Below are 13,448 nucleotides of genomic sequence, written 5' to 3' on the forward strand. Positions count from 1 at the left end.
TGACACTGTGCCCTCCACCCCAAGGGCAATGCCCACACGCCATGCCCACTCCCCAGACCTCACCGGCATTTCCAGCAGGGTGTCTGTTACTTTGCGACAGGGTAAAGGGACAACTAAGTATTAAATGGCCGTCCCTACTCCAAAATCACCTGCTTGGTAGAAATAAAAGCTAAAAATCATAGAAACATAGAACAGTTTGGGTTGGATGGGACCTTCAAGTTAATCTAGTTCCAACCCCCCTGCCATGGGCAGGGACACCTTCCACTACACCAGGTTGCTTAAAGCCTCATCCAGCCTGGCCTTGAACACTTCCAGGAACAGCTGAACTGGTCAGAGACATGACCTCAGCCCACTTGCACATCACAGTGCCCAGCTTGGCCAAGTGCAGAGCGTGGGGGACAGGTCGACACTGAGCTGCACACGCAGGTCGGCAGGTCCATTGTCCACGCGATGCCCAGTGCAGCTCTTGGGCACATGGCCTGCATGAAGTTAAAACCTCAGAGAGTGACCAGAGCAGGGGCTCAGAGGATCTGCTGTGAAGCAACTTCTGGAAGGTGCTTCTGGGGCCTCAGCTAAGGCCGTTTTACGAAGGGGGGGGTGTGTGCGTGTCCATGTGCACACGGAGCTGCTGGCTAATTGAATCAGGCTGCAGTTTGAAAGAACCAGGCTTACTCGCTTCCTTTCATCTTTATTGATTAAAACAAATCCCCGTCCCAGCTTGCCCCCAGTGCGGGAGCGAGTAGGGCATGGCCACTGAGGGATGCTGAGGGGCCTCCCTTCACCTGGGGTCCAACTTCTCCCATCACTGGGGGGCTCAGCGGGCAAGTTTTCTGGCATCTCATCACCCTCTGCCTTCAGCTATTTGCATCAGCACAGAATGAGGGGGGGTAACCCAAATCAGAGGCTTGGCTTGGCAAGCTACAACCCCCGGTTGGAGACAGGCATCCCAAATTGAGGGGGGGGACAAACCCAAACAAACCCTAATTGAGATCCATCAGTCCTTGAGCAAGGCACCAGGATCAGTGCTCATACCAGGGGAACCCCCACAGGAGGTCTTCAGGCTGCCCCATTGATTAGTGAGGCCGGCAGCTCATCAGTGCAATGAGGAGCAGCTGGGCCAGTAGCTACAAGTAGCTTGAGGGCTGCAGACTGGGCTAAACCAGGTTTCTGTCCAGTCCAGGTTCTTGGGGCTTCATGGACCCGCAACTGAGGCTGTGCACCAGCTCAAAGCAGGTGGAGATCCTCCAGGTGCTAAAGGGATTTTCTGCTGCGGCATTGTTAGGGGTGGTGTGGAGGATGTCTGACCTTTCTCTTTCTGTCTAGGGGAGGCTGGTTGCCTGCAATCAGCTTTACTCCTTCTCCAGGAGGTTCCTGCACCAGATCCTTCAACTGAGGCTTGTCAAGTACCTGGTAGGTGATGTTCCTGCTTCTGGAAGAGTCTGAAGTTGAGGGGCAGTTCCTTTCATTTCTCTACCAGATCATCCTCTCTGCTCTTTCTGTTTCTTCCCTCTGCCCTGCACCCAGTGCGTGCTTGTTCTTTGATTTTTCTCTCCAACCCAGCTTTTGTCCTCTGCCTGGTTTGGTCTTGCCTTGCTCTGTCTGCTGATGGTTGTTGCAGCATTCATGTTTCTCCCCTCTGGGCTAGAAGAAATGGGAGATCTTTGGGGACAAGTTACACTCTAATTGGTTGTGTGTTACCCAGATGAAGTTAGTCCCAGGCTCAGCACCACACTGGGGCAGAGTAGAGTTTAAGAGTTTCACTGAGGACTTCAAATAGCTGGAAGTTCTCACATGACCTAATGTAGCTCTCTTGTTTGCAGCTGAAGATCCTTCAGAAAGCATCGGTCTGGGTTGGATTTGTGGTCCCTGTGGAGACAGTAATCTGCAAAGTCCTCCCCACGCAGTCTCTCACCAGGCCTGGACAACTTGCCAAGAAGTGCCAGGGGAGACTATTGTGCCTCCTCCTCTCCATCATCCCCACCAGGATCTGGAACTCTTTGGTTTACCTGCTAGAAGACTGGGGCCAGAGCAACATGCCCAAGGGTAAGATCTGTGGTGTCTCGGAACACCTGAAGGCTTTGTAGCTCAGAAGCACACAGCATGACACCAAAACACATTAGGTCTGGAGCTCCTGTGCTGGGTAGAAAGCTGTGTTTGTTCTGTATGGGTTGTGATTGTGCCTCCTACGGCAGAGACCCGAGAAGCTCCGATCAATCCATCTAACAGAGCAAACAAGAGGAAGCGGGATGAAGCAGCTCTGGAGGAGCTGGAGTCCTGGTTGGTGGCACTGGAAAGGGACCTGCCAGAGGATGACTCTGAAGACCTCACATATGAGGTATGTTGTTCTGGCTGCTGAGCAGGTTTGTTCCTTAGGGGCTGAGGAATTTGGGGATGATTGTATTTACCCTCCATGTGTGGCTGATAGACTGGGAGTGTCACTGCTCAGGTCTGCAGAGGTGCCTGAGCAGAAGCTGTAAAGAGGTTTCCTTAATTGTGCCCCACTTGAAGGCTGCAGGGTGTCCAAAGAACACTTGAACATCATATTTTCAGTGTCTGAAAGGTGCAAGTGTCCCACTCATCCCATAACACTGACATTTTCCTTTGGTTGATATCCCTGCAAAGCAGCATCTCTGTCACCCTTGGTTGTTTGCCTGTGGCTCTCAGTGCCTTCAGGAACGGGGCTGGGAGTGGTGTCTCTCCCCAAGACTGCCTCTTTCCTCCCCAGCCCTCAGATGTGGAAACGGATAGTGAGGAGTACGAGTCCCAGAATGACACTGAGGCTGACCTGGAGCTCGAAGAGCAGGATGGGACCGTTACGCAGAAGGACTCACCAGATCTCCAGGTGAGTGGGCCTGCAGACTCGGTCCTGTGTACACTTGCAAACAGTGGGCTGGAGAGATGAACTTCAGTCCTCCTTCCCTTGGCTATAGGAGAGGTGTCTGGGGTTACTCGAGCCACTCTGAATTTCATACAATCATTCACAGGTCTTGTGCTGCCCTTCTGTGGAGATGCAGTCTGACCATGCTCATGTTTCTGCAGGTGGAAGACATAAAACCCGCTGGGGTTGCCACTACCTTAGAGCTGCTGGCTGCAAGCACAGATCTGAGACTGGAGGATCCAGCTGGGTCTAGCAGTGGGGAAGATGCTCCAGATGCTGACAGTGGTGATGGTGATGCCCAGAAGCCACAAGCTGATGTGAGCAGTGGAGATGGCAGTGAGGAGGCTGATGCCCAGTGTGATGACAGCAGCAGTTTGTTAGGGTGTGGGGTAAGGATTCCTTTGTACTGATCCATAATCCCACCCATCCCCTTCAGCATAGGGCAGGGGAGGTCTCACAAGCTCAGAGGTGTTTCAGTCTGGGAGGATGTCACCAGGCTCTGAGCCTTTGGCACAGCTCTCCATTCCCTTTGCTGCCAAGTGAGCTGGAAAAGGGTTGTAGGGGCTCCAGTTCCTCCCCCTGTGCAAAGAGACCACTTCAGTTGTCTCAACCCATATGTTGTTGAGACAATGCTGGTTGTGTGCAGTGCTGTGGGCATCTTCACCCCTGAGTGTCAGGACTGCCAAACACCAGTGGAGCATCTTGTGCTGGTACCCAGCGTAGCCACCTCTGACCTCCAGAGCCACTACTAGAAGGTCACCATGAGCCCTTCAAACTCACTTGCCCAGCTATCTTGCACTTTAAAATGGGGAGGATTTGTGGGAGAGTCTTCATTCCTAGCAACTTCAAATGGGGTCCTTCACTGCTCGAGACACATCTGTTGCTGAAGCACTGCTGGATACCCTCCCAATTGCTTGTGCTTGGCTGCCTGGTTTGCAGGGAAATGGAGAAGTACCCAGCAGCTCACCCCTCCCAGTGTCAGTGATAGATGGCCAGCTTTATCAGTAAAATCTCTTGTGTTTTCTAGGATAAGCAGGAACCCTGACCTGTGGACCTGGACTTCTGCTGTGGCTGCTAAGTGCCTTGATCTCTGGGGTGGCTGTGCCCTTGAGTAAGCTGTCCAGTTAAATGCTGTGTTGATACTTTTTTGAAATTTATAATAAAATTACCCTATTTTTTTCATGTGAACTGAGATGCAATTGGCTTTCAGTACCTGGACCCGGCAGGTTTTGCCCATGCACCAGGTGGCATGGACATACTGTTGCTAGGAGTTCAGAGTCTGGGGCTGCCAGCAGGACCTTCCCTTCTGATCCCTCCTGTGGAGAGGATCTTCATGGCTCCTGGGAGAGTGATAACTTTGGGAACCCTGAAATGTGTGATAGGAAGGAGAGGGATGTAGGGTTTCCATGTGGCAGCACCTAAGCATGGCCACACTGACTGGCCCTCAGATGTCCATGGGCTGGTTGTCTGTAGAGATGCAGGATGGATGCCTCAGCAGAACCTCCCTCCACATGCATGACATCTCCAGAAACACAGGAGGTAGCAAGTGTTTACTCTTGAGATAAACCAACCACCTTCATGTGGAGCCCATCTTGCTCAGTGAGTACTTGAGTCTTCAGTCTACTTTCTGGCTTCTTTATACCTGGGTGTTTCTGGATAGAATGTTCTCCCTCCCCATGGGTCCTACCTTGGTTCAGTACAAGAGTTGAGCAAAGGGTGATTCAGGGTCTGGTAAAGGCAAGTTGGGATCAGAAAGTGCCTTAATGCAACCCAGAGCTCTGGAGTGGCTTGAGATTAGTCAGCACATGATCTGTTGCTTGGAGCAAGTCACAGTATCTGCAAAAGGAGTTACTGCACTGCAAAGAGCAGTAACTCCTCCAAAAGTGAGTGTAAAAATGGAAACAGCTCAGGGTGTTTGGCTCTCTGGCTTGGGGGCTGCCCTGAGGCTGTGTCTGATGGCACAACTGCCTTCAGCTGTATTTGTGTGTGTATCAGCTTGGACTAACAATGCTCTGACTATTTAAAAATAACTGTGGCATCCTGCAGCAGGGATGTTCTGCTGAACAGGCTGAGCTCTCGGGCAGGTCTAATCTGGATGGCCAGGCCAGCTCTGCTCTGAGCACAGCAGCAGGCACCTGCTTCTGCCTACCAGCTTAGTCCTGTCTGGGCTTGACCCCTGCCATGGGCAAAGCCTCTAAAAAAGTACAAATCCTTCCCAGCTCTGAAGGGAGGGAGGTGGTGTGATGCCCAAAAGCTTCATTCTTGTGTCTCCCAGTTCATATGGGCTGCAACAAAGAGTGGGAGTTCAAAAGCAGGGGATGGAGGTGTCCTTGCTCCCAGACCCTGCTGTGATCAGGGGTGCTAATACCTCTTAAATTATTGTTTCCTCTATCAAAAGCAGCTCAGGGGCACGTTGTGCTTTGTGCAGCTTTTCCTGCTGGGCTACAGTGATTGTGCAAAGGGCTGCTCCGGCCAGCAGTGAACCATTTAAAGGAAAAAATGCTTACACTTTAAATTAGTGGCTGGGTCAGGACATGTGTCCTCAGGCTGCAGCCCTTAAACCCTTCCCTGATGCTCTCAAAGCTGGTTTTCCCCATACAGCTCTGGCTGGACATCTGATACGGGTTCTTTGTACCTCTGCTTCAGTGGTGCATGTCTTGGACTGGGCAGAGCTGTTTTTCTTCCAGGTTAGACCAGTTATTTGTGCACAATCAGTGTGCAGAACAGTCCTGAGTCACGAAACTAGGGTTGTCATAAAGCTTCTCAATATCTGTTCCCCATGGCAGCTTCCCTTTAAACGCAGGTATGCCTCTGACCTGGCACCACCTGCAGCTGCAGTAGCACTGGCTTCGTTACCGCTGAATAACAGCGAGATCTTTGTGAAGTTTGATAAAGGAGCTGATATTGCAGCTGGTGGATATTATATCAGGCTCTGCATTAATTCAGTTGCTCCTCGTTTGTGTTTGATAGCTCTCCTGTTCTCTGCAGCCAGTGTTTTCAAAGCACAGATTAGTAAAACAGCCTTTAGTGGCACAGAGTGAGGTAAGGGCTTTTACCAAAATCCTTGCAGGCTTTTCCTGCTTGCTCCTGAGCCTTGGTAGTGCTGGATGTGCAGATAAAGAGAAGGCTTTGTTCATTGTCTGGGTGCCAGGCTGCAGAGTGATTATGCCTTAAAATGTAGCGAGGGGGCAACTAGCGGTAAATCTGGCTCTCAGCTCACCTGCAATAAGGGGCATGCCCAATGCTTCTCGGAGTCTTAAACCCTGATTTAGGAAGAAGAGACCTCCTTAGATGAGCATGGAGGAAGTACATGGCTTGGTTGAGTGACAACTAGTTCCAGAGTTGCTTTATCCCGAGGTCGTCACCCTGAACCCAGCCTGAGTAGGTGGGTGGTCTGTGTTTGTACCGTCGGCGAGGCCGGGTGAGAAGGAGGGAGCCGATGGTCCCGCTGCTGCCGGTGTGCGAAGGCTCAGCCCGGAGAGCGGCGGCTGATGGCCTGGGAGGCGCCTGGAGGCAGCGGTGGCTGCTGGTGGCCCGATGGCTGTCACCGCTGCTGGGGATGATGGGTTCCGTGGGGCTGAGAACGAGCTGCCCTACACACCTGCTGCACAGGAGCTTCGTCTGGTTGTGGTGGGATAAGGCTGGCACATCCCAGAAACGCACGCCTGTGGCTAAAAGGCTGTTCGGGGTGGATCAGCAGTGCTGCAGCCAGCCCGTTCACCAGGATGTGATGTTGCAGAACCTGACGCTTTTTGAGGGGTCAGCCTCTCTTTGCAGCTGGGTGGAGCGGGGGGATGGAGAGCAGGGCACAGGAGGGACGGCAGAGTCTGTCCTTCTGCCAAAAGGCAAGAATCTGCTGAGCACTTTGGAGCATCTCTTCCCTTCCCCTCCGCTGTCCGTATTCTCCCCTGTCCTGGTCTGTGGCTTTTTTTTGCCTGTTTTCCCCCCAGCGTGGGGAGACGAAGCACGAGGCATGCAGGGCAGCTGCAGCCCAGCTCAGTTTGGGGCCGTACAACATGAGGATGGAGCAGGCTATCGAACTCCAGTCAGATGGAGGTGCATGGAGTCCTCCTTGGCATCCTCTGTTCTGGGAAAAGGCCCAAGAGGGGATGTGGGATGTGCCCACCGGAGCCTCTGCTGCACTTGGGCACAGGGCAGTGCATCAGCCAAGCCCAGCTTCTGTGGGGTCCCCCTTCCCTGGGTGCCAGGAGCTGGACAGAGGGGGTGGCCATGATGAGAAGCAGGGCTCTGGGGTCGTAGTGGATGGTTGTGTTGAGGAGCAGGTGTCCTCCCACACCCTGGAAATCTCCAGTTGCTGCTTTTTAAGGCCAAGTTTCCCTGCCTCCTCCTGCAGCCCAGAGGGGTTGGGATGGTGGGAACCACACAGGCTGTGAGCCTCGGATCTGGGGCTGGAGGGGAGGGATGCCATCCAGAGGGATCTTGACAGGTTGGAGAGGTGGGCCTGTGAGAACCTCATGAAGTTCAACAATGCCAAGTGCAAGCCACTTGGGCAATCCCCAGCACAAGTACAAGCTGGGTGGAGAATGGATTGAGAGCAGCTCTGAGGAGAAGGACTCGGGGGTGTCGGTTGATGAGAAGCTCAACATGAGCCGGCAATGTGCGCCGGCAGCCCAGAAAGCCAACTGTATCTTGGGCTGCATCCAGAGCAGTGTGGGGCAGCAGGTCGGGGGAAGGGGATTCTGCCCCTCTGCTCTGCTCTCGTGAGACCCGCCCTGCAGTGCTGCATTCAGCTCTGGGGCCCCCAACATCAGAAGGACATGGAGCTGTTGGAGCAAGCCCAGAGGAGGCCACAGAGATGATGCGAGGGCTGGAGCACCTCTGCTCTGGAGACAGGCTGAGAGAGTTGGGGCTGTTCAGCCTGGAGAAGAGAAGGCTCTGGGGAAACCTTCTAGCAGCCTTCTAGTGCCTAAAGGGCCTACAAGAAAGCTGAAGAGGGACTTTTTACATGGGTGTGTAGCGATAGGACATGGAGCAATGGCTTTTAAACTGAAAGAGGGGAGATTTCAATGAGATCTAAGGAAGAAATTCTTCCCTCTGAGGGTGCTGAGGCACTGGAACAGGTTGCCCAGAGAAACTGTGGCTGCCCCATCCCTGGAAGTGTTCAAGGCCAGGTTGGATGAGGCTTTGAGCAACCTGGTGTAGTGAAAGGTGTCCCTGCCCATGGCAGGGGCGTTGGAACTAGATGATCTTTGAGGTCCCTTCCAACCCAAACCATTCTATGGTTCTAAGGCCAGTCCCATCTCCTTGGCAAGGGCCATGGAAAAGCTGCAAGAGAGGAGGAGGAGAAGAGGAGAAATTGAGGAGTTAATGCAGTGGTAGGGAGATGAAGAGACAAGCCTGGCCCTTGAGGTATCCTGAAGGGGTAAGCAAAGGTGACCCCTAGTCGGGGTCCCCAGGCAACATGTGGACCAAGCAGCCTGCAAAGGGCTCCATGCTAGACCTATGACGAGAGGTTGTGTGGGAAACAATTGTGTTGTGTGGCTTAATTGAGTCAAAAATGATCATAATTAGCATGAGCAAATCCAATTAGGAGCCATGGGCATGTTACCTTGGGCCTGTTGGCGGGAGCACATGGGGCTGGAGTGGTGTGGGAGCAGCCCCATGGCCAGCGCAGGCGGAGAACGGGGCGGCCGGCACTCCCCTGGGGCTGCTGCTCATTAGCATCCTCTCCTCTTTGGGCTGCTGGCTCTGTGCCCTGGACGAAGCCTAATTAGGATGGAGAAATGGATTTGCCAGGCTGTGCTCAGCAGAGGGGTAAGCCATCAGTAATGGGGCTGATGGTCGGAGCGGCAATCGCCTCCCACGGAGCGGCTTCCTAACGAGCACCGTTGCTGTCGGCTGTTCAAAGCCGGTAATCGAGAGGGTCAGAAACCCTATTCCAACCTTGCTCCAGGGCTGGAAGGAGCATTTTGCTCCTTTCTGCAAGGAGCAGAGAAAAATTGTTCTTGTTGGTCCCTTCGGAGTGACCACTGGGTTCCTCGTCTGCCTGGGGGCTGCGGAGCGGGGGATGTGCTTGGCTGGAGCACACTTGAAATAATGAGCTTAAATGTTCCGTGGATTTTTTACAATTACAGGAGGTATATCCCTTTCCTCTCACATGCATACAGCTGCAAGGGACTCAAAACAATTAATTTCCAGCAAAATCGTCTTTATGGGTCATAATTTTTGTTCTGAAATTTTTCTCCTCTATACTGGGAAACATGAAACCACAATGTTTCTCTTCTCATCGGGCTTCACTTTCCTGTTCAGTTTCCTGCTCCCCCCAGAACCACTTGTTCACACGGCTGGAGCGGGCACCGAGCCCCACCTGAACCCGATCCCCCGCCTTTTCCAGCCCAGTAACAACTCCTGTGCACGACTGCTCCCTAAGGGACCCTGCTGCATGAAAAGCAAAGCATGAGATGGTGAATCGCTGGAGATGCTGGGCTGTGGTGCCATGCTTGGCATAGTCCCAGCTCTGCCCCAGTGAAACTGGCATCGCTGCCAGCAGGAGGAGCAGGGGGTTGGTACTGCAGTTGCCGAAAAGCATCAGGAGCCCTCATGGCCTGGCAGCACCCTTCCTCGTGGGCAGAGAGGCAATTTGGGGGTTCCCTCTGCCCATCCCACTCAGCCTCCCACCACCTGCACAGGAGATCAAACCCCCAGTGGTGCAGGCAGATGCCCACGTAAGTGTCCTGCCTGCAACTCCTGGCAGCTCGCGGCGATAATCCCAGCTTTATCTTCACGCTGCGACAGCAGTGGGAATGAGGGAGACTTTGATGTGTCCCTGGGGAACTCAGTACAAGCTCCAGCTGGTGCCAAGGGCCTGTGTTGAGGATCTGGCTCTCCTCCACGACGCAGGCAGCCAGCATCAAAGTGCTGTAGCTGCCCTGAAACCAGCAGGTTTTACAGCTGGTGTTGCAGCCACGGGTCTGGGTGGTCAAGGGACAAACAACTGTCCCCATATCTGCTCATCTCACAAAGCCCTGGGCATTGTCATCGCAGGATAAGGCACCTGGTCCCGGGGGAATTAATTTGCCTTTTCTGAGGACGTGGTGTGGTCCCAGCAGCACGCAGTGGTTTGAAGGCAGGGCTGGCAGCAGGCTGAGGGATGTTCATGGTGACACCCAGCCAGGCTGCCTCGAGTTGCCCTTTGAGGATTTTGCAGCTGCCAGCAAGGGCTTTTCATCAGGGCTGACCACCATTCCCAGCGGTTTATCTGGATCCGAGACTCCAAGGACACCTTGGACCAACTACACAGTGTTTAGCCCTGAGGTGGGCATGCAGCCCCCTCGTTGCGAAGATGATCACACCAGTGACAAAGCGCTCCAGGCCATCACTGACGCTGCTAGAAACAGAGCCACCACCGAGGAGGTGCACGGTTTCCAGGAGAGATATTTTTGGCTTGTGTGTACTCTGAATGTTGAAGTTTTCCAAAGGCCTTGAGCCAATATTTGTGCTGCCACCCTTGTTGTAGTCTCTCAAACCAGAGCCAAGCTGTTGGTCACAGCTGGGTGGCATGGAGAAACCAGTGACATACCGGATGCCATGACTGGGCTGACATCCAGCTGGAAGATGGAGAGCCAAAGCCTGGAGACTTATTGCACATCCCACCGTGAGCAAAGTGACAGAAGTGTCTGGTGTCCCTGCCCATGGCAGGGGGATTGGAACTAGATGATCTTTGAGGTCCCTTCCAACTCAAACCATTCTACGATTCTATGAAGGTTGTGAGATCCCGTGGGCCAGACCTCCCCATTCTAATGGCCATGTTCAGCTGAGATGGGAAATGAGCTGCACCTCTCCTGTGGCAGCAGCAGTGTGTGTCTTTCTAGCTAAACCCCCAGTGAAAGCTCTTGAAAACAAAGATGGGAAGGAGAGCATGCTGCGAGCATTAATATGCACATACATTAGGTGTGTGACTCACACAAGAAAGAGTAATTTTCAGGTCCTATTAGCTTCATCCATGCACTCTCCAAAGCTCGCTGTATTTATTCATATTTCATTTAAGATGCTGCAAGATATTAGCTTGGAAAAACAGGAGGCGACAGGGAAGGCTGAGAGCCAAGGACAACTCCCGTCTCAACCCCACAGAGGTATGGGAGGACAAGGTTCTTGCCAACGAGCCAGTCTGCTGGCACTAAAGTGTGATCCCCCGGTGCCGGTGCTCTAGAGGTGGCTCCAGGCATGTGGGCGCAGAGGAGGATGAAGGGGCAGAGGATCGCGCTGAGTTTCTTGGCCCGAGTGCCCTGGATCTGTCTGCACGGGAGGAGGCACCTGCAGCCTCAGTCCAGGGCACCAGCAGAGCTGGAGCACAGATCACACTCATCCTCTCCTTGCCCTGACACCCCCTTCTCCCCAGGGACATCATCGGTAGCTGAGGGTGCTTCTCTGCCCGCAGCGGGTGACTCGTCCTCCTGACGTGTCCCCGTATCTCAGCCCCCACCCTGAGAAGGGACATCTGGGCATGGTGCCTGCAAGGATGCGACACAAAGGAGCAGGTGAGGCTGCAGGTAGGTGCTTCATCCCCAGAGAGTTTTCTGCTCTGCTTGTCTCATCCTGGCTGGCTGTGCCCCGCTTACTGCAATCAGTGCTTCCAGAGGCTCCAGGCACCTGCCCCGGGCTGGTGCTCTTGCAGAGCACGGAGGAGGTGGGCAGTCTGCTGGGACCTCAATGACTTTTCCAGCCTTCTTAGCAGCTCCTGGCTTTATCACCAAAAATTCCTTCCTAGGAGCAGCCCACACCAAGGAAACTTCATGCCCAGAACAGCTCTGTGCAACCAAGGAACCATCCTGGATTGCATCTTCTACTGCACATTCCAGCCAGTCCCCTCATCAGGGAGGGTTTCTAATAGAGGGACTCTAAAAACCACCTAGGTTATCACCTGCAAAGAGCAGGTCCTCCCACCTTATTTTAAGTATTTAATGCCGCTCACATCAGAGGCAGGAGCGTGACCTGCTGACACAAAACCCAGCCCTCCTGCACGCCCAGGGGAGGAGGTGGCTTCTCGTTTGCTGTTTCCACTCCTGAGCTCGTTTTGTCCTTGGCTGTAGCCCACTGGCGGATCAGAGGCTGGGAGCTTGGCACAAAGGATCAAAACAACCCAGCTCCTGACGTCCGGGCAGCAAAGGGGTGTCTCAAGCACGGGCGTTTCATCCCAGGGTTGAGCAGCCTGAGGTGCACACGAGGGATGGGGATGGTGAGGGACCAGCAGGCACCGAAGGCAGGCACCATGCCTTTCCCTTAAGTGCCAGCACCCCAGAGGCAGATGTCCCCCCAATAGCTGTGTGTCATTCATGCAAGAGTGCTCCCTACCTGGGAAGTCATATTAGAGAGACAAGACACAATGGGGCTTTTAATTATAGAAACAATTACCCAGGATTAATGACAGCAGCGGTGTGATGGATTATTGTTACTCCTAAAGTTTAATAAAGCTTTAGTGGTTTTCATTAGACATGGAGAGCGATGCGCCAACGCTTCCTTGGGTGTTTGCTTAAGCTGCAACGCAACTCTGCTCCTGCTTCATCCCGCAATCTTCCTCTCACTTGCACTGATGAGATACATTATGGGGCTTCCAGAAAATGCAGGGACTTCACCGGGTGAAGATGCTGTGAGATTCACTGTGGGAAGGGACAGGGCATAGGGCTGAGCGAGGTGGTGTTGCACATGGGGAGCTGCTGAGGAGGAGCAGAGCGTGGAGGTGGGACAGACCCTGCGAGGTGGCACAGGGACAGCTTGGCTCAGCGTCACCAGCCATCGGCCAGCGTGGATGTGTGCCCCAGGCTCGCGTGATTTGAGCGGAGATGCTGTTCCCCACTAAGCACATCCCTTCACAGCCCCTGAGAGGGTGCAGTGGCCCCAATACCAGCAAGTCCAGCATCAGCGTCTTTGCACCTGGGTCTAAGTGAAGGATCAGGTCCTCACTAATCACAGAACGGTTGAGTTGGAAGAGACCTTCAAAGGTCATCATTGCAACCCTCTTGCAATGATCAGGGACATCTTCAACTAGATCAGGTTTCTCAGAGACCTATCCAACCTGACCTTGAATGTTTCCAGGGAAGGGGCATCTACCACCTCTCTGGGCAACCTGTTTCAGTGCCTCATCACCCTCATTGTAAAAAATTTCTTCCTGCTTCCCAGGCTCAGAGAAGCCCTCTGGCCTCTCTTTCTGCCTCCCAGCAGACTCATGAGCCAAGCACAGGGCTGCCCTGCCTGGGATCCAAGTTCAATCTGCTTAGAAGACACTAAGAGAGCCGACGGCTTGGGAAAACACAAAAGTTGGCAATAGCTTCCCTTAGCCTGCAGCCCTAATAACCCCCTGTGCCAAGGAGGCTGGCTCAGCAGCGCGGGCAGGGCAGCTGGCACCGATGGCAGCCACCAGCGAACAGCCCTGTCGCCAGCGGGGCCGCAAACGCAGAGCCACGCGGAGGGCACAGGGGTGGCCGGAGCTGTCACCACAGAGGTGAGGTGGAGCAAGCAGTGCCAGCCTACAGCCTTGAGCTGCCCTTCCTCTTCCCTTCCTCTGCAGGATGCTTGAGTACTCGGTGGTGGACAACATAGGTAGGGCTGGGTG

General features: G+C 53.8%; 1 protein-coding gene across 1 annotated transcript; it reads left to right on the top strand.

The window, feature by feature from the left end:
• Window positions 1-1,194: 1,194 nt before the first annotated feature.
• Window positions 1,195-3,923, top strand: LOC147526704 (uncharacterized). Its single transcript, XM_086627495.1, has 7 exons — window positions 1,195-1,248; window positions 1,324-1,410; window positions 1,821-2,043; window positions 2,193-2,335; window positions 2,726-2,842; window positions 3,040-3,228; window positions 3,906-3,923. The coding sequence occupies exons 1-7, from the start codon at window positions 1,195-1,197 to the stop codon at window positions 3,921-3,923; spliced, it is 831 nt and encodes a 276-aa protein (XP_086483621.1).
• Window positions 3,924-13,448: the final 9,525 nt, after the last annotated feature.

This window comes from Tauraco erythrolophus, chromosome 28 (genome assembly GCF_009769465.1).
Source record: "Tauraco erythrolophus isolate bTauEry1 chromosome 28, bTauEry1.pri, whole genome shotgun sequence".
NCBI lineage: Eukaryota > Metazoa > Chordata > Aves > Musophagiformes > Musophagidae > Tauraco > Tauraco erythrolophus.

Excerpts from the sequence above, each read along its gene's own strand:
- LOC147526704 (XM_086627495.1), top strand. The coding sequence starts at position 1,195 with ATGGACCCGCAACTGAGGCTGTGCACCAGCTCAAAGCAGGTGGAGATC. Across the intron at positions 1,411-1,820 it reads TGAGGCTTGTCAAGTACCTG|CTGAAGATCCTTCAGAAAGC; the intron begins GTAGGTGATGTT and ends TCTTGTTTGCAG. Across the intron at positions 2,044-2,192 it reads CCAGAGCAACATGCCCAAGG|AGACCCGAGAAGCTCCGATC; the intron begins GTAAGATCTGTG and ends CTCCTACGGCAG.